The sequence below is a fragment of the Gopherus flavomarginatus genome, chromosome 1, assembly GCF_025201925.1.
Source record: "Gopherus flavomarginatus isolate rGopFla2 chromosome 1, rGopFla2.mat.asm, whole genome shotgun sequence".
In the NCBI taxonomy this organism is placed as follows: domain Eukaryota; kingdom Metazoa; phylum Chordata; order Testudines; family Testudinidae; genus Gopherus; species Gopherus flavomarginatus.
The window spans coordinates 66,696,142-66,717,541 of NC_066617.1; the positions used below are offsets into that span (position 1 = coordinate 66,696,142).

The 21,400-nt window shown below is 42.3% G+C and overlaps 1 protein-coding gene across 1 annotated transcript in view; it reads right to left on the reverse strand.

The window, feature by feature from the left end:
• Positions 1 to 21,400, reverse strand: part of WIF1 (WNT inhibitory factor 1) — a 73,282-nt gene that overhangs the window by 12,588 nt on the left and 39,294 nt on the right. The window contains exons 3-5 of the mRNA XM_050923942.1: positions 18,086 to 18,194; positions 7,538 to 7,678; positions 1,310 to 1,405 (exon numbers count right to left, since the gene is read on the reverse strand). Of these exons, the coding sequence (XP_050779899.1) occupies positions 1,310 to 1,405; positions 7,538 to 7,678; positions 18,086 to 18,194 (346 nt within the window). The remainder of the gene's footprint in view (positions 1 to 1,309; positions 1,406 to 7,537; positions 7,679 to 18,085; positions 18,195 to 21,400) is intronic.

A 21,400-nucleotide genomic window follows, 5' to 3' on the forward strand; every position in this document is an offset into this window, starting at 1 on the left:
AACGCTGGCATGAGGAAGAGATGAACATGCCAAAATTTGATACAGGATTTTATATAACAAACATTCAAAAAAATCAATAATAAGCAGGAATAGTAGTTTTCAGACAACACTTTTCCTCCTTCTGCTTAGTATAACAAGTCAGCTTTGCAATATAAAATAGCTAATGCAGAAAGATGTTTCATATCTATGCATATAGAGTATGGTGGTTGAAGTAACACCGTAAGAAACTGAAGATTGACTTTAGTGTTCGTCCTACTTAATCTGAACACTGAGAGCAAAAATGGTCCCTTACACAGATTATTCCCAAACTGAGAACTGAAAATAGCAAATTTGGACTCATTGAAATATTTCAGTTGTGTGGGTATGGAATTGATCAGGGTTCAGTCCTTTGTACCTATGGACCTTGGGACATCTGTCAAGGCCAGGGCCATCGGTACAGCAGTCCTGTGCCTCCACATTGCCTCAAAGCTCCCACAGCAGCATGGCTTTTTCAGATGCTGTGCTCTTGTACAGCCTCTTCCCCAGCTATTGTTGCTACCCTATCCAGCCCTTGAGGAGGAATGTCAGGGAGCAGAGTTTTACTTCACTGTTGGCCAGTATTAACTTACCCAGGGAATGCCTGCAAGGCTGAGTGAGAGATGTCTTGTGATTGGCTTCTGCCCTCTCCTGACTCTACAGAGCACCCATGCAAGAGCCTTCCCCAGGGTTAGGAAGAAGGAGGAAGCATGTACAAGAGCTAGTGTACTCGTCACCTAATCCATAATCCCATATATCTCACCGTCCAAATGCGCAGTTATTGCCTCCCCTTCACTTATGGAAAGAGAAGGGAGAATCTACCCAAAATGTTTCACCTCTCCATTGTCAGTCTGCTTGAGACACAGATGTGGCATCCAAATTAGATACTATCTTCAAATAACAAATGCAAAACAACAAGAACACTATACTTGGTTTTCCAGCTAGTCTTCATTAGCAGAAGAATTCCATTTAATCTCTTGCCAGATGGATTGTTTGTGATTAACGGTCTCTTAATTGTCGGTCAATTTCATGTTTAATATATCCTTTAGCGAGAAGATATTTTTCTTTAGAAGTTGGCATTTTCATTAAGCAATTGATGTTTTCATTAGATCTGGGGTCATAACGATAATTTTCTTGTGTTTGGATTTAATATTTACAGATATCTAGCAACATGAGAGAGCCTCCAGGAAAGGCCATTTACACTATTGAGAGAGAGAGAGATTTCAGTGATGTACCTGCTCTTTTTCAGTAGGACTATAGTAAAGAAAACAATTGAGGAAATTTTTAAAGTTACCTTTCTCACAATGAGGCCCGTAAAATCCATCTGGACATTCACAGACATGCCTTTCATTGCAAACACCTCCATTTCTGCACCCTCCTGGACATTCAGCTTCATGAACAACAAAAACATTGTTAATTGGATATTACATACTTCAGTTAGCACTCCACTTTGAACAGCGTCGACACAGTCTATTGACAGAAGAGCAAAAATAACTGGATAGCAACTTTTGTTGAGGTGAGTATAAGATTTATCGACCAGAGCCATAAATGCTGACTGAGATGGAAGCACAGCTAAAAATCAATCTCCTTGTTAATCTACAAATACAGGTTGTATCATATAATCGATTGCACTCTTGAAAGTACCTGTGATAGCGTTCTGCCACTCTGTGCTAGTCAATAAACTAACGAATAATGTGGCCTGTCTGCAAAAACCACTACCTTAAACTGCCTGGAAATGAATAGTTAGCCAATACAGATCCTGGAGCACTGGTGTCATGTTCCTAGTTAGGAGCCTGCTTATCTAGCAAGCTCGCCTTCAGTTTTTTGGCTTGATTTAAGGTGTGGACCGAGGCAGAGTGCATTACATTACTCTAGTGTTGCATCTGTATGAAATGAAAGACTCAATCTTCACACTGGGCGAAGATGATGGGGAGGAGCATTCCTGCCCACTGATCCCATATCATCATTCAACTGTTAGTCACATCCCAAATCTCTACCCAACAGTGGCCACAGCATTTAACAACAGTGGAAGAGAAACACATTTGGGCATCATCAGCATTCTAAAACACATCACAGCCCATGCCTCTTCATTATCAACTGCCCCATATCCACATTGAACAAGAGGTGGGAGAAACTGGAACCCTACGGAACCCGTCCCCCAAAATGAACCCTCAGGGCAAAAAAGCAATTCGTCCAAAATACCTGCTGAGATTTCTCAGATAAAAACAAAGCTACTGAGTGGCAGCCATGTCTACTTCCACTGGAGCAAGCCAATAGCAGCTTATGAGCAGTGGTACCAAAATCAGCATATAGCTCTAACAGTATCAGCACGGTCATCTGCTATTTATCCATCACCAGGAGGGAATTATCTACCAAATTCTTTGCCAAACCTTGTTCTGTAACCAAAATGGCAAAGTTCAAAGAGCTCTGAGGTAGACAGATAATCTGAGAATCGCCTTGCCACAACCTCCTCAATATTTTTAATCAAAATTAGATGAGTTTCTTGATGGTAATTGGCTAGATTGTTAGTATCAAGTGAATTGTTTGTGTGTAATGATCATAATACAGCTTCCTTAATTGACGGTGTCTGTCAGCAATGGTCCCAATTCTTCTCTATTTTTATCTTTACCAGAAAGTGATACAATCCATCATGCTGATGCTGGAAAGATGTACCACCAACCATTGGAACAATCCAATTCCTGAATGGAATTAAGTGGAGTCCAAAGTTTAAATATTTGCAGAGTTTACAGATAATATTTTACTTTTGCTGCAAACTGTAGAATGTTTGTAAATTTAGATGCGCCAGCTTGCATGGGGCACTTCTGCAGGCCACAGCTACTACAAACTGTAATTCACACTAATTCCCCCACCCACAGTTTTAGTCAGCTGGTATGTGTAATCATCTGAAAGTAAATGGATTAACTCTTAAACAAATTTCCCTATGGAAATCATAAGAGATGGCTAAACAGAACTACAGGCAAATATGGCAAGCTGTCATGATTATTAATCATTTTCTGTCCTGGGTTACATCTCTACAATCCCTTTGAAGTCAATAACGTACCATGGGTAAACCTGAGAACAGAGACAATAGAACAAATTCTGCTTTAAAAGGGTCTGTATGTTGTGCAGAAGTGAAGCTCCGGACCACTAGACAAAAGCGAGTGAACAGGAACTGGAGAAGACGAAAAGGTGAAGACTGAGAGTCACCATATATAAGCTGTAGATACAGGAAGCAAAATGTATTGCTATAAAAGTAAAGCTCTCTGAAACAGTAGTAATAAACACAAAGACATTTTGTTCCAACGCTGTACTCTAGGATCCATTCTGGAAATGTACTTTCCTTTGTGCCCAAATGCAGAGCTGCTATTCATTACAGAAAATGCATGCTTAAATAAATGCCATTTCAAATAGAAAAATGGAAAAATATTATTTTTTGTGTGGCCACCTCTTAGCCACTACAAAGCCTTCTCTTTCCCACAAAATTGCTCCTTGGCTTTCCCTACTTCCTCTAGCACGGGATCCTTCCTGGCTGGCTAGGAATAACTGGAAACTATGATCGAGGGCCAGGCAACAGGGAATATGAGCTACATGGCTGTATGACAAGCTTCATTGTTTCCTCTCTTCTTTCCATGGAGGACTTTAGAAACACAACCAAACCAAAAAAACTTTTCTGAACCAACCTACCAGTGAGAACATCCCCATCTCTCCCTATAGCCATCACAAAATGCTGCTGTGTCTATGTCCCTAAATTAAGCACAAAAATGAGAGGCTCACCCTCAGATAACTGTATATGGGCTGAAAGGCATTGGCATGATAGATCTCCTCTCTTGCATGCCCCTGGAGTTTGGAGACTTGCCCCTGCAATGTGCTCTTGCCTCATAGGCTCAGTGAGTGAAAGACCAAAATGACCATTCAATCTCAGTCCACTGGGCTAACCTAAAGCTAAAACTGCATCTCTGCAAATTGATGATGATAACAGTAAATGATAGCACATAAAATATGGCTTGGATGAAAGCTGGATGGGCTAGAGAGAATTCCAAACTCATAGAAAGACGTATTTCCCCCAAATACATATGAGTTGGAGCATTACAGTCTCTATCAGCCAGGTCACAGCTACACTTCATCCAAACTTTATTAAACTTAATAGCTTTAACTAGAAATAAAAATTAAAAGTTCTAAAATGGTTTTGAACACTGCTGTATTTGCATCAAACACACACACTGCCGTGTGTATAAGATTTGCATTTTTAAATCCCATTAAGCTTCCCATCTTCCTCTCTGTCTATTTCCTGCCCATCCCTGCCCCCATTTTCTCTCAGCTAATTGGCAGAAGTGAGGCTTCAAAGGAGAAGGCCAGCTCCTCTCCGCTGTTAAGCAACAATGGGGTTTCAAAGAATAAATAGCTTTTGCTCCTGCTGCTTGTTCTTTGAAGCCCTGCCATTGCCAATTAGTTAGGAGACAAAGGAGTGGGGAAGTAAATGGGAGATGAGGAAAGAAGACTGAAGGGAATTAATAACAATCACACTCACTGTATACAAACTGTGTCGTATTAATTTGATACAACTTCAGACATTATCTGATAACTGCATTATCTTGGAAGCTAATCTTTTAAACATTTGCTGTAGCCTCAAAATTTGTGTCAAAAACACTCTCCAAAAAAACTATTAACTTTGGGATAATGTTACATAAGTATATTTACATTGCCCCCGCGCCCCCCTCCCGCCCAAATAAACCATTTCTAAGGGTAATACACTCCTGGGTGCTCTGTTGTCAGCCAATATAACTTTTGATTAAATTTTTGTCAGTACACCCCAGGTGTTTGTATATTGGCTTATAAGCATAAACCTTGAACTCAGAAACGGCTCAATTCTGCCTCCCTTATTCACATAATAGTATTTTACAATGCAAATGACCCTAGTAAAATGAAATGTATGATCTACATAGTACAGTACTTACTCAACATGAGTAAGGGTGGGAGAATTTGCACCTCAGTGATGTCCATTCAAATATCTCTGTGTACTTTACAAATATTAACTAAGCCTCATGGCACTGCGGTGATGTAGGTGAGTTGTGTTATTTCCATTTTATAGACAGCTGTACTGAGAAACAAGAGAGGTGCCAGACAACATTTTCAAAAGTGGCCACTGACTTCAGCTATGTCAACTTTTGAGTGCCCAGTTCGGGATTTCCAGAGGTTCTGAGCAACTGCAGCTCTCACTGACTTCAAATGGAGTTGAAGGTACTCAGCACTTCTGAAAATGAGGCCCAAGTTGGAGACCAAAAATTGGGGGACCCCAACTTAGCAGCCACTTTTAAAAACATTAGCCTATCTATATCAGTGGTCTGTGGAGAGCAGGTTGGTGACATGCTGCTAATTCTCCGTGTTTCCAACTGCTGAATCACATTAATAAGAAACTTAAAACTTTACTAATATTTGTTTCCCATGGGAGCCATTTCTATAGTCACACAGAGATGCTGTGTGATTATGAATGGGAAGAGATGTGTCATCAAGATCATCTTTCTAGTGAGATGTAGTTCAAACTATGAAAAATGTTTAAGAACTCTTGGCCTAAGCTGCCAGCAAATTTGTGGCAGAGCCAGAACAACAACCTATGAATGTCAAGTATCAGAAAACCCGGAAATCCTGGATGCCCCATCATCTCGGGCATTGGCACTCTCACTGAAGGACTGTCTGGATATATGGACTCTCTACTCAGACCCTATGCCACCAGCACTCCCAGCTATCTCCGCGACACCACTGATTTCCTGAGGAAACTACAATGCATTGGTGACCTCCCAGAAAACACCATCCTAGCCACCATGGATGTAGAGGCTCTCTACACAAACATCCCACACACAGATGGAATACAAGCTGTCAGGAACACTATCCCTGATGATGCCACAGCACAACTGGCTGCTGAGCTCTGTGCCTTTATACTTACACACAACTATTTCAAATTTGATGACAATATATATCTCCAGATCAGTGGCACTGCTATGGGCACCCGCATGGCCCCACAATATGCCAATATCTTCATGGCCGACCTGGAACAACGCTTCCTCAGCTCTCGTCCACTCACACCCCTTCTCTACCTACGCTACATTGATGACATCTTCATCATCTGGACCCATGGGAAGGAGATTCTGGAAAAATTCCACCATGATTTCAACAGCTTCCACCCCACCATCAACCTCAGCCTGGACCAATCTACACGGGAGGTCCACTTTCTTGACACCACGGTGCAAATAAGTGATGGTCACATTAACACCACCCTATATCGAAAACCCACCGACCGCTATGCCTACCTTCATGCCTCCAGCTTCCATCCCGGGCACATCACACGATCCATTGTCTACAGCCAAGCACTGAGGTACAACCGCATCTGCTCTGACCCCTCAGACAGAGACCAACACCTACAAAATCTCCACCAAGCATTCTCAAAACTACAATACCCGCACGAGGAAATAAGGAAACAGATCAACAGAGCCAGACGTGTACCCAGAAGCCTCCTACTGCAAGACAAACCCAAGAGAGAAACCAACAGGACTCCACTGGCCATCACATACAGCCCCCAGCTAAAACCCCTCCAACGCATCATCAAGGATCTACAACCCATCCTGGACAATGATCCCACACTTTCACAGGCCTTGGGTGGCAGGCCAATCCTTGCCCACAGACAACCTGCCAACCTGAAACATATTCTCACCAGTAACTGCACACCACACCATAATAACTCTAGCTCAGGAACCAATCCATGCAACAAACCTCGATGCCAACTCTGCCCACATATCTACACCAGCGACACCATCACAGGACCTAACCAGATCAGCCACACCATCACTGGTTCATTCACCTGCACATCCACCAATGTAATATACGCCATCATATGCCAGCAATGCCCCTCTGCTATGTACATCGGACAAACTGGACAGTCTCTACGGAAAAGGATAAATGGACACAAATCAGACATTAGGAATGGCAATATACAAAAACCTGTAGGAGAGCACTTCAACCTCCCTGGCCACACTATAGCAGACCTTAAGGTGGCCATCCTGCAGCAAAAAAACTTCAGGACCAGACTTCAAAGAGAAACTGCTGAGCTTCAGTTCATCTGCAAATTTGACACCATCAGCTCAGGATTGAACAAAGACTGTGAATGGCTTGCCAATTACAGAACCAGTTTCTCCTCTCTTGGTTTTCAAACCTCAACTGCTAGAACAGGGCCTCATCCTCCCTGATTGAACTGACCTCGTTATCTCTAGCTTGCTTGCTAGCACACATATATATCCCTGCCCCTGGATATTTCCATTACATGCATCTGAGGAAGTGGGTATTCACCCACGAAAGCTCATGCTCCAAAACGTCTGTTAGTCTATAAGGTGCCACAGGATTCTTTGCTGCAACCTATGAATGGTGACTCTCGCGTCAATGTGTGTAACCCCAACATTGATATCTGTATTGGGAATGAGACTTGAGCAATTTAACCAGCACAGACTAATGATATCAGGTCACCATGGCTTACCTTGCTGACATGTTTTAAAGAAGATGGCATTCTGGGGTGTTTGGAGAATTACATTGCCTTCTGAATTCATTATGATTACAGTAACCTCAAATGCTGCTACTCCATCTTGTTTTCCAAGGCATGGAAATCCAACCTGAACGACTAAAAAGAAAAAATATGTATAAATATTTAAATCTTAATATATCGTAACCCCACAATAGTTTTCAAACCATGATTTGAGAACTCCAGTAACTCAGCCAGAGGTCAGGGGACTATTACAGGAGTGGGTGGGTGAGATTCTGTAGTCTACAATTTGCAGAAAGGCAGACTAGATGGTCCCCTATGGCTCTAAAGTCTATGAGTATAAAACATTACATCTCTCTGATATCTGTTATTTGTGAAAACTAACAGGTACAGACTATGTTGTTAACACTCAGACAAAACCACTTCTACTTGTACCCCAAAGTAGTTAGTCTTGTAAAGCAAACTAGGGGTAACATTTTCAACAGTACCTAACTGACTTATGTGCCTAACTAACTCTCATTTTTCAGAAGTGACGTAGGCACAGATCCTCAGAAGTATTTAGATGCCTAATTCCCATTGATTTAAATGGGAGTTAAGTGCCTAAATACCTAAGGCTATGTCTACACTGAAGCTGAGATCAAGTGTCCCAGTTCAGGTAGACAGACTCGCACTAGCAGGGCTTGAACTAGTGCACTAAAAATAGCCATGTAAACATTGCCACTCTAGGCACCTGTGCTCAGAACAGGGGGTTAGGTGAGCTCGAGAATCTGACCTGCTGCCCAACCTGCAACCTCCATGCTACTATTTTTAGTGGGTTAGCTCTAGTCCCACTGGTGAGAGTCTGTCTCCCTGAGCTGGGAGGCTCGCTCTCAGCTGCAGTGTAGATGTACCCTAAGACGTATTGAGACTCAGGCTCCTAAGTTACTTTTTAAAATGGGACTTACTCCCTTTTGAAAATTTTATCCTAGATATAGTCTGTTCTTATGGACACGGCCATTGATATTTAAATAAATAATATTTAAATAACTGTCTTTAATAAAAGCTTGTTATGTGAAGTGATGGCAGGATAGCACACTTAGTAAATAAGATAATTGATGAGAATATTTTAAAGAACAGAGAGACACCACTTTGACAGAACTCCTTGAGTGTCCTAAATGTGATGGATAGCTGGAGATTTGCACACTCTTCTTGGAAAGCCAACATTTTTGAACTACAAAGAGGCTTACTAAGTAATTAAAGGCAGTAAATCTGGAGTATTTTAATGAGGAGGAAGGCCTGGTATCCCAGAGCCAAAGAATGAAGTTATGTGATTGTCACAACCGATCTTAAATAATCCTCAGATGAAACAATTATCTCCTTTCTTCATGACTGGCTCCTCCTTGCTCCTTTATAAATTGGATCCAGCTATCTGTCATTATTCACTCATTTCCCCTAAATTTGGTCTGAGACTTCAGAGCAAAATACTGAGCTAAGAGCCTTGTATTTTGTTTGTTTTAAATTGGTTGCTATAAACATTTTCTGTAAGTAATAGGTGGGCAATTTTTGTTGTTCATTGTATTACTTCTATATACCATAAAGAGTCTCAAATGCAAGTTGTGTATATAATATAAAAATACAACACAGTTTATTACTAAAACTTATTCTGCGTCTGATAGCTCCTACATAGCTAAGGGACTGTTATAAAATCTGTTTTTACTTTTATATTGACCTCTTTAAAAGATTATTTAAAAAAATAGATATCCCTGCAGTAAGTGGAAAAGTCATGCTGTGGATTAAAAACAGTTTAAATGCAGTGAATAATTTAAATTTTAGTGAACATTTGCTCTTCTCATTGCAAAGTATAGTAAATAATGCGGTGCTCAAGAGAATGGTACCTCTACCCCGATATAACGCTGTCTTCGGGAGCCAAAAAATCTTACCGTGTTATAGGTGAAACCGCGTTACATCGAACCTGTGCAGCCCCGCCCCCTGGAGCACTGCTGTACCGCATTATATCCGAATTCGTGTTCTATCGGGTCGCGTTATATCGGGATAGAGGTGTATTAGGAAAAATGTCACAATGTTTTGTTTTAAGTAATAGCTTAGAGGAAATACAGGTGAAATTTGGTGATGCCACTATGGGCCAAAACTTGGATCCATTATTAATGACGAATCTCCTGTTGAGCTTAATGGGATCAAGATTTGATCCTAAATTACTTCAGCCTGTGGATTTAAATAAATAGATTCATAGAGTTTAACACCAGAAAGGAGCATTGGACTATCTAGTCTGACCTCCCATTTATCAGATCACATTACACTTCACCCAGTTACCGCCTCTTAACTGGTTTGATTAAAACATAACTTGTGTTTGGCTAAAGTGTATTTTCCAGAAAGGCTCCAGTTTTATTTGAAGGTATCAAGAGATGGAGAATCCACCACTCCCCTGGGTAGTTTGTTCCTATAGCTAACTACCCTCACTGTTAAAAATGTGTTCCTAGTTCCTAATATGAATGTGTCTGGCTTCACCTTGAAGCCATTAGTTCTTGTTATGACTTTCTCTGCTAGTTTAAAGAGCCCTTTAGTACTCAGTATTATCTCTCTGTGAAGATACTTATGCACTGTAATCAAGTCACCTCTCAATCTTCTTGCTGATAAACTAAAGAAATGGAGCCCTTTAAGTCTCTCACTGTGAGGCATTTTCTCCAACTCTTGAATCATTTTATTTTGTGGGAGACTGTGTAATGATGCCAACATCCTAGGAGTTGAATGTGTAGTAGCCATGAGATATTGGGCTGGGATTTTCAAAACAACCTAAGGGAATTAGGCCCCAACTCCTTTGAATTTCAATGAGATTTGGGCAGATAACTCCCTTACACTCCTTTGAAAATCTTGGCCTCAATTGATTTCAATAAAAATTATCTTGCTAAACTCCCACCGTTTGGCTGAAGTACCAGCTAATCTTCACCTACTCTACTTCCTTCTCACCTGCCTCCCTCTGCTCTGCTACTTCTCTCTGCTCTTCCCCCCTCTCTTGGCACCGGAGAGAAGTTAGCCCGTCTGTAGTGCCCTTTTCTCCTCCTCCCCCTTAACAAAATCTACTACAATCCTTTTTGGCTGAACTGCTGTAAAAATTTTACTTTAAAAATATTATTAAAATTTGGTTTTTAATAATAATTTCATTGTTTGTTGACACACACATCTACAGAAGACTGATTCTGTGACACCTAATTTGCACCAGATTTGTAGAAGTAATTCACAAGACACAACAGACACAAATTAACAAATTAAGTGCAGACAACTGAACATTACTTTATAGGATGCATTTATTTAGTCATGCTTAGCTAATTTAGATCTGCTTGCAGACTTCATTTAAAAAAACCCTTCTTCCTAGCAGCTCACTCTTAACTAATGTGCATGCTGCCAAACTGATTACCAATCACTGTTAAATATCACATGCATTGTAACACCAAGCATGACTTAACTAGGGCTTACTATATAGGGCATATACTAAGTACAATTATGTGTCTGCACACGCTCATCATATATAAACATGGTTTACAGATCCATATTAGTCTTGGAACTCACTTACCCAAACTACAAATACGTTAAAAACCATGTTCATATTAGTTAGACCTCCCATCATGATAGTTACTAGTTCTCCTTATTGAACTATGAAAGCTCATTCCTGGTAACCTTACAACAGTGCAGCACAGCTCTTCATGAAGATAGTCAGAGCTGATCATTTGATTCAGCCTTTCAAAATGTTTAAAAATCAGTGAGACAACCCAGTCTATGTATCAATGATGCAGACTAGCAGACTCTTCTGCATCTCTCACTTCATTTTTAATGTAAAACTGTTTATTACACAAAGTAATTTTACAGAAACAGCCCTGCAGTTTGTACTTTATTTGTACTTTTGAGACAAATACTTTAATAATCATTAAAGATCAGGAACTTTTGTGTTATCAGACCATTTGATAACCTGATACAAAAGAGCTCAGTATAAGGCCACACAAAAATGCATGTCACACAAATATACAAATCAAAAATTACCTTAATGTTTAATAAGAACACGGCAGCACTTATGCTTATTTTGCTACTTTTTATATCAGTTTCTTTTTTTACATGTGTGTTAAACTTGAGTGTAATCTCTTTGTTTTTCAAGTGATTATACTGCAGTCATTATAGTACAGTAGATTACAACATTCTGCTGTTCATCAAAATATAGTTTTCAATATAACTCACTCAATACATAGCACATGCTGATATAAGTTATTTATCTTAAGTTCCAGATGCTATGGAAAGGCCATATTGCTGTCAACATGACATCACTTCAACACTATTATCGTTTTCAAAATACTAAAAATTGAAGATTAACTGTAAATATTCTAAACATATACTACAAAAAATAGCCAGAACCAGTCAAAAGCATTTTGCCGCCCTATGTAAACTTCAGTGTGTGCCTTATGTCCTGCCACAAACCCTCAGGCCATTCTCTCTCACAATCTCTTGGCTACATTTCTTACTATACCCCTGCCATGATGGGGCCCTCCCTCTCCACTTTCCCCATTTCTTTCCCTCCTTCTTCTGAGATTTGTCTCCTCTTACCCAATTCCTTCTCCCTTTCTCCGCTCCGCTTAGCACGCTCTGCTGATGGGAGATGTCAAAAATTCTGCTCCTTTAAACAGGCAGCTACTTAGTCCCAGATCTTCAAAGGTATTTAGGGAGTTAGGTGGGAGTCAATGGGAGGTACGTGCCTAAATACCTTTGAGGATCTGAGCCTTAGCTCCTAAACCAGGAATGAGTTGGGAGGGACAATTCCTGCTGCTAAATTGTTTGGAGAGTAGGAGCTCAGCCTGTGCCTGGGGCCTGGTCTACACTATGTGTTTAAACCGATTTTAGCAGCGTTAAACTGATTTAATGCTGTACCCGTCCACACAACGAGGCCCTTTATAACGATATAAAGGGCTCTTTAAATCGGTTTCTGTACTCCTCCCCAACGAGAGGAGTAGCGCTAAAATCAGTATTATCATATCGGATTAGGGTTAGTGTGGCCGCAAATCGACAGTATTTGCCTCCAGGCGGTATCCCGCAGTGCACCATTCTGACTGCTCTGGACAGCAATCCGAACTCGGATGCACTGGCCAGGTAAACAGGAAAAGCCCCGCGAACTTTTGAATTTCATTTCCTGTTTGCCCAGCGTGGAGCTCTGATCAGCACAGGTGGCCATGCAGTCCCAAATCCAAAAAAGGCTCCAGCGTGGACCGTACGGGAGATACTGGATCTGATTGCTCTATGGGGAGACAAATCTGTTCTATCAGAGCTCCGTTACAGAAGATGAAATGACAAAGCAGTTGAAAAAAATCTCCAGGCTATGATACAGAGTCCACAGCACAGTGCTGTGTGACAAGCGTAACGGAAAGCCAAAGAATCAAATGGATGCTCATGGAGGGAGGGAGCGGGTACTGAGGACTCCAGCTATCCCACAGTCCCCAGCAGTCTCCGAAGAGTATTTGCATTCTTGGCTAAGCTCCCAATGCCTGTAGGGTCAAACACATTGTCCGGGGTGGCTCAGGGTATAGCTTGTCAATGTACCCCCTCCCCCACCCGTGAAAGAAAAGGGAAAAAAAATCGTTTCTTGACTTTTTTCAATGTCACTCTATGTCTACTGCATGCTGCTGGTAGACGCGATGCTGCGGCAGTGAAGAGCAGTATCCGCTCCCCTTCCCTGCCCAGTGGCAGATGGTACAATATGACTGCTATTCATTGTCATAATCAGCCCGTTAGTGCTCCTGGCTGGCCGGGGGCACCTGGGTAAAAATAGGAATGATTCCCGGTCATTCCCAGTAGATGGTACAGAACAGCTGGTAACCGTCCTCATCATAGCAACTAGGGGCTGAGTTCCATCAGCCCCCCATCTTCATGTGTAAAGAAAAGATTCTGTACTGCCTGGACTATCATAGCAGCGGGATGCTGGGCTCCTCTCCCCTACACCGCTTAATGTCCTGCCTGGACTATCATAGCAGCTGGAGGCTGCCTCCCCCTCATTTTATCTCAGTAACAAGTCAGTGTTTCTTATTCCTGCATTCTTTATTACTTCATCACACAAATGGGGGGGACACTGCCACGGTAGCCCAGGAAGGTTTGGGGAGGAGGGAAGCAATGGCTGGGGTTGCTGCAGGGACACCCCCTAGAATGCCATGCAGCTCATCATTTCTGCAGGATCTGACACGGAGCGGCTGTGCTCTCTGGTTCTCTGATACACTGGTTCTCTAGTACACTTGCCCCATATTCTAGGCAGGACTGACTCTATTTTTAGATACCATAAAGGAGGGAATGACGCGGGGGGGGGGGTCATCCCCATTTTTGTCTTTGCGCTCCCGGCCGACCTCAGCCAGGGGCACCCATGACAGCAGCAGACAATACAGAACAACAGATAATCGTCATCTCATTGCCAATTTACAATGGCGCAGCAGACGGTACAGAACAACTGATAACCGTCTCTGCTGTCATGCAAAGGCAAATGAATGCTGCTGTGTAGCGCTGCAGTATCGCCTCTCTCAGCAGCATCCAGTACACATACGGTGACAGTAAAAAAAAAGATGAAAGGGCTCCATGGTTGCCGTGCTATGGTGTCTGCCAGGGCAATCCAGGGAAAAAGGGCGCGAAATGATTGTCTGCCGTTGCTTTCCCGGAGGAAGGAATGACTGACGACATTTACCCAGAACCACCTGCGACAATGATTTTTGCCCCATCAGGCACTGGGATCTCAACCCAGAATTCCAAGGGGCGGGGGAGACTGCGGGAACTATGAGATAGCTACGGAATAGCTACCCACAGTGCAACGCTCCAGAAATCGACACTAGCCTCAGACCATAGACGCACACCACCGAATGAATGTGCTTAGTGTGGCCGTGTGCACTTGACTTTATACAATCTGTTTTACAAAACCAGTTTATGTAAAATCGGAATACTCCCATAGCGTAGACGTACCCGGGGAGGGAGAACAGGAAGGACTGGCCATCAGAAAAGCATCTATACACTATCCATTACTCTTCTTAAAGCTATTCTACTCTACGTGATTAAAGGCCTTTCATGCGTCAAGGACTGGGCCAAATGGATCACTCCCAGAACACACTATATTTCTTAGTTAGTGGCCTCAGTTAAACTCTGTCTGGTCTCAGTTGTGGCTGCAGAGAATCAAGCCTACTAACAAGCACTTTGGTTAATATTTTGACATCAATGTTTAATAGAAAAATAGGTCTATAAGAGGCACAATCAATTTTATCTCTGTTGGGCTTCAAAATCAATAAAATATGGGCTTCTCATGTAGAATCTGGAGTCTGAAAAGATTCCAGGAAACTTAAATAAATTGACAGGCTTGGGCACCAACCCTTTACTAAAGCTTTACACTACTCAGATGAGACTTCATCAGGGCCTGGTGACTTACCGACAGGTATCTGTTTAATTATATTACAGATCTCTTCTACATCATAGGTCTATTTAAGTTTTCCTACTGGTCCTTTGGAAGAGTATGCAGATTAACACTTGCAATTTAATTTCATCTGATTATTCCTTTATCTGGCTTTCTCCTTCTCTCTCTCTCTCTCAGGGCTGGTGCTACCATTTAGGCGGACTAGGCGTTTGCCTAGGACGCCAGGATTTGGGGGCGCCAAAAAGCAGCGCCCTCCAATTGTTTTTTAAGTGTTTGAGTGGCTGCTGCCCTGAGAGGGAGAGGGAGTCTGAGCTGCCACTGGCAGCCCAGGGATTCCCCTGGGTCAGCGCGCCGCTGCCGGCAGCCGAGGGGTTCCCCTGAGTCAGTGGGCCACCGTTGCTAGCTGGCAGCCCAGGGATTCCCCTGGGTCAGCGCGCCGCCGCCGGCAGCCCAGGGGTTTCCCGGGGTCAGTGCGCCGCCGCCGGCAGCCCGGGGGTTCCACCGCGCAGTCGCTGCTTTGCTTCTCCCGCCTCCCAGGCTTGCGGCGCCAATCAGCTGTTTGGTGCCGCAAGCCTGGGAGGAGAATTAGAGCAGGACAGCGTGCTCGGAGAGGACGTGGAGCAGAGGTGAGCTAGGGTGGGGAGGTACCGCAGGGATCCCTGGGCCTGGGGGTGGGGAGCTGCTGTGGGGGGTGGGAAGTTGTGCGGGGGGCGGGCGCCTCAGGGCATCGGGGAGCTGCTGCAGGGCTGTGGGGGCGCAAGGTGGAAGTTTGGCCTACGGCGCGAAACTTCCTTGCATCGGTCCTGCTCTCTCTCTCTTTCTCTCTCTCTCTCTCACACACACACACGCACACACACACACACACACACACCGTGTGTGGTGTAAAAACTTCTCACTCATGCTGCACAATTCTTTTCTCTTGTAGTTAAGACTGTTTTTAACCATCCCTTATTATAAATGAGCCTTTTCACACTCAATTCATATTACAAGTTAAATTTTGGGAGTTTATTACCCCTAGTTATAATAATGTTGTTTTAACCAAGAAAAAGCTGTGTTTTATCCAGAAGTAAAATCTTAAATTACCCATGAGTGTTGTCAGTTTTAAAAATATTTTTTTAAATGTGCATTAATGATTTTGTTTAGTTTCTCCTTCTCCTTCCCCAGAAAGGAATTGGTTTATCAGTTTATCAGGTTTATCACTACTTTATATGTTTCCCGAATTTGTTTCTTCAGGCTCTGCCTTTTCCATACACTGAAATATAGATTTTGGGATAATCTTTCAGAGCATTCAAAGGTCCTGAACAGTTTTTAGACCAGCACTGATGTATGGTCCAATTTATGTTAGTTGCCTAACAGTAGCTTCAGTGAATAGGACTGTAAAGGAGATCACTGGGGGCAAGATTGTGGCATGGTCTAGCCACCGTTTTTGTACTACTGTAGCTATGTTGGTGAGGGTTGTGATTTTTTTTTTTAGTGTAGACGCAGTTATACCAGTATGAAGGTGCTTACATCAGTTTAGCATGAATTACCTATACTGGCAAAACTATGTCCACACTAGGAGGACTGTAAGGCTTTAACTATACCAGTATAGTTAAACAGCACAACTTTTTTGTGTAGACAAGCCACCATGGGTGGATGGAACTAGCTACATCGAGGTAAGAACTTTCAGTGCCAGCCTCCACTAGGATTTTATGTTGAGATAGCTAACCTCAAGACAGCAATCTCAATTTAAAAACACAGTTATTTTTTGCAGTGAAGACATAGTGTGAGCAATACCTTATTCCAAAAGAATTCCTATTGATTTCAACAGTACTATCATTGGGTGAGGTACTATTCAGCATGAGTAAGGATATCAGAATCTGACTCTAAGTGGTCAAGTCTGGCATATACTTGCTGGAGATAGGGGGGAAAAGGCATAATCTCTTTGGTCTGTAGATTAGAAAAAGGTTAGCTTGGGGTTAGCGAAGAAATATTAACTTAATACAATTTAACAGCACTGCAGTAGGCAAGTGAAGTAAGTCAACTATAGGATGATAGGCTGACTTATCTCAATCTCATTGCCTACTTACTGGAAGGCTCTTCCAGTTTTGCTGGTTTTTTAAGACGCACCTCATCCTACAAGAACTTTGGAATATCATGTTTGTTCCATGTACCTCTGCACAGACACAATGCATCTAATTTACCACTAAAGCTGGTGAATATTTTCAATCTAAAAGAATTGATCAAAAAATGCACTTTTCCAATCTTAAAATTTAATTGATTTTTTTTATGAATATTGAATTGACAATCCCATCAAAATGTTTCCTTTATTGCCTTTCATTTTCAAAATAGGCAAATTAAAAACGTTTTTTATAATTTTAATGTTTTCTTTTTTTTTACAAAAATTCCACAAAGTGACTAAGTTGAAAAAAGGGGAAAATCCCTTTTTTCTCCTCCACTTTCCCATTTGCCTGCCTTTTTTTGTTTTTGCTACTGTATAACTTTTAATTGGTCATCTTAGTCCTTTAGCGAGTTAAACACAACCAAAATTTAAAATCATTTTTGAAAATTAAAAAACAAAAATTCTGCTCAATTTTGATAATCATGAAAAATTCTGAAAAACAAAGTCAGTCTGTCTTAATGTTTTTGCCTACTTTACACTCACTTTGCACATATCTAAATGACTATATGAAGTAAACTGCAGTAAAATTAGTTCTGATATGCCCTTATAATGTCCACATACTTTAACATTGACAATTATTTATCTACTACTACTATTACCCAGCTGTTATCAACTAAAACAAAATAATGGCTTTGTATAAATTTTGAACTGCAGTAATGCTTCATATAAATGAATTTTAGGCATCAAACTTTGGAACAACTCCTGCTGGCTTACTTCCATGAATAAGAGTAACAAGAGTTAGCTCAAAGAAGAAAAATAACTAAAAGGGGCTGTTCATTAGATTTTTAGTAATAGAGTAAGGTAAAGTGATTTCATATTATTTACATGGAACAAGTGTTCAGTATTATAACAAACATTTCCTTGATGCTAAAATTTACAGTGCAATTTATGGGGGGCTATTTACCCTTTTAACTACTTTAGAATGTATTTTTTCCAGAAACATTATATTTATAACATGAACAACACAAACCTGATGCTTTGTGAGGAACTGTTCCAAGCAGGGGGATATTTATGGTTGGATCAGCCATTATGCCTTTATCCAGTGAGCGCAAGGACAGGAACTCATAAAAGTACTCAGCCTACAACAAAATGAATTGAAAGTGAATGTTTGTTAATTGCAGTCACTGGAGCAACTATTCAGCATATAGTCCAAAGTGGAACAATAGTACACTTTCAACTTTCACACCATCTATTTTTCATTTTTTTTAAAAAGGCGTCTTTGTTTAAACATAATTTTCAGATGAACATTTGTCCTGTTGAATGTTGGCATGTGACAGACCTTTAAGCCTGAGGCAGCCTAATTGCAAGGAAAGTTGCATGCTTCCTTGTGCTGCACTTTGAAAGAAAGTGAATAAACATCCTAAGAGGACTAACCTACATTATGTGGGCTAAGCCGATATAGCTACAGTGGTATATCTGTATTGGCAGAGCCCCCTAGTTCAGATCACGGAGCATATGCTGACAGAAGTTGTTACTGCATCTATACTGGTGCTTTTGCTGGCATAGCTATGTCAGCTGGGGCTAGTTTTTTCACACACATTTCATAGCTATGCTGACAAAACTTTACGGTGTTGACCTGGCCATGGTAATCACATTTTATATAACTAGCACCTTTTATTCCAAGGGATCACAAAGTGCTGTACAAACGACGGGCTAATTCTTGAAGTCCTTTCTCAAGTAAAACTCTCACTGAAGTCCTGATATAGCCACTTAGCTCCACTACGGCAGCACAAAGAGGCCATAAACGTGCCCTAACTGGGCGGCTGGGGATTCCCCCACAAAGCTGGATTTACACCATAGTCTACTAGCCTCCACAGTATAGAGGGTGGGTGTGCCCAGCAGGAGCTAGCATGGATGGAGCACTGCTCTGCACTACTGTCCATGCCACCTTAATTCGCTCCCTTGTGCATATGCATTATGATGGTTTTTAATTATATGATCACATGCTATTATCTCTACAGGACCCCAGCCTCATTCAGTGAATGGGCAGCCATTCAATATTTATTTATATCCTCCTCATTCAATGTGTGACCCCAACCCTTATTTACAGTACACCATTCAAGCCCTGCACTGAACCCAGAATTAGTAATTTCCTCCTGGGTGTTTCAGTAGTGCCCTCACCACAGTATGTGAGTGCTTTAAACATTAATGAATTTATCTTCATATGCCATTCCTGTGAGAGACAGTAGTATTATCAATATTTCGCAGCTAGGGAACTGAGGCACAGAGAGATTAAAGCAAAGGTGTCAAAAGTGCTCACTAATTTTGGGTGCCTAATTTGTGACTTGATTTTTCAAAAGTAGATAACATGATATAGCGCTCTACATGTTCAAAGCACAGCTTCCATTGACTTCAGTGGCACCTGTGAATGCTCAGTCATTCTGCAACTCTTGTCTCAGGTGTCTCACATTGGGCACCCAGAAAATCCCAGCACCACACAAGAACTCTGGACCAATTATTGGTAATTAGACACCTAACCTGTTTATATGTTTTTGAATATCCAGCTAGGCACCTGTTTGCATCTTTAGGTACCTAGGCTGGGTTCCACAAATGTACTTAGGGACCTAAGTACCCTTTTTAGGCATCACTGATTCATAAAATTTTTGCTTGGCTGCCAGTGAAGCCTGTAGGTGCCTATTCTTCCTCAACACCCAAGTTTTCCCAGAAGAGCTCCCTAGTCACCTACATTTCTGCCTCTGGGTACACACACTGTTGCCTCCTTCCCGGTGTCTGGACACCTCTCCCACACATAAGCCCCAGTGCAATTCACAAACTGGAGGAAGATAGGCACTCTTCTGCCTAACTTGCCAGCAGTACCCAATCGGGTAGGCGTGCTTAGAGGTCATCTCACTCTACACAAAATGAGAGGGGGTGGGGGAGGAAGAACTCTCTGATAACCATTGGGCTGAAGGTTAGTGTACTCACAAGGGATGTGGGAGCTCACCACTTCAAGTCCCCCCTCTCCCTGATGATGAGAAGGGATTTGATTAGGGATCTGCCATCTCGCAAGTGAGTGTCCTAACCACTGTGCTATACAATCACTCACTCTTTCTCTGGTCCAATTAATATTTAATTATTCAATTATTATTTAAAAGGGAACAATTTCACTAGAAGAGATTTAAGGAGACACACATCAGAATATCCTGGAGTCCAGTGGTTAATGCGCTAACCTGACAGGCTCTGTGTGACAATGTAATTAGTCCCTTTTTGGATTCTGGTTTAGAAAAATCTGTTCCACTGTGGCAGAGGGAGGGACAGAATCCAATTCTTCAGGGCACCATTCAATTGCCTTACCACGAGACTGTCCTTTCTCTCCCTGAAGTCCCCTCCCTCATTCACTAAATCCCTCCAACTTCTGCAACAAATGCACAGACATCCTTATTCCTCTAACACCAGTGCTGCTCGGGGAGGGGGGGGGCAAGTGGGGCAATTTGCCCCGGGCCCCGCATGGGCCCCCACGAGAGTTTTTCAGGGTCCCTGGAGCGGAGTCCTTCACTCGCTATGGGAGCCCTGGAAAACTCTCGCAGGCCCAGGCCCCCGGAGCTTCTTCTGCTCCGGGTCTTCGGCAGCAATTCGGTGGTGGGGGGTCCTTCTGCTCCGGGACCCACCGCCGAAGTGCCCCGAAGACCCGCGGCAGGGGGGACCTTCCTCCCTGGGACCCGCCGCTGAAGAGCTGGGTCTTTGGCGGCAATTTGGCAGTGGGAGGCCCCTGCCGCGAGTCTTCGGGGGCACTTTGGCGGTGGGTCCCGGAGCAGGACCCCCCCGCTGCTGAATTACCACTGAAGCGGGGGCCCCCCGCCGCCGAGGACCCCAGGCCCCCTGAATCCTCTGGGCGGCCCTATCTAACATATCATTACCAAACAACAACCTTTTGATTATGATGTCCGAAAAGTATAATCAACAACTTCCATAAGTTAAAACTGTGGCACACCCCAACCCTTATAGAGTCGGTGTGTTTCACTCTTGGCCTCAAATGGCACTCCTGTGTACTAAATATGTCTCCTCAAATTGTAAATGGTGCACTTGTTCAAAAGCTCTGAATCATCACAGTTGCTAATGTCAGTCTGGAGTCCTTTCAGGCTCTCACAAGTTGAGGTTTTCACTTGAGTATAGCACAGGGAAAGAGAGCTTTTAACCTCTCTGAGAATGATAGAATATTTTTTAAATATACTGCACAGTAAATGACAAACATTAGCAAAATTCGTGTTGCACTCCAATTTAATTACCGGTAATTGGTGTTTAAAAATGACTGTAAAAGGATTTTGAAGCAAGAATTCTTACTTCA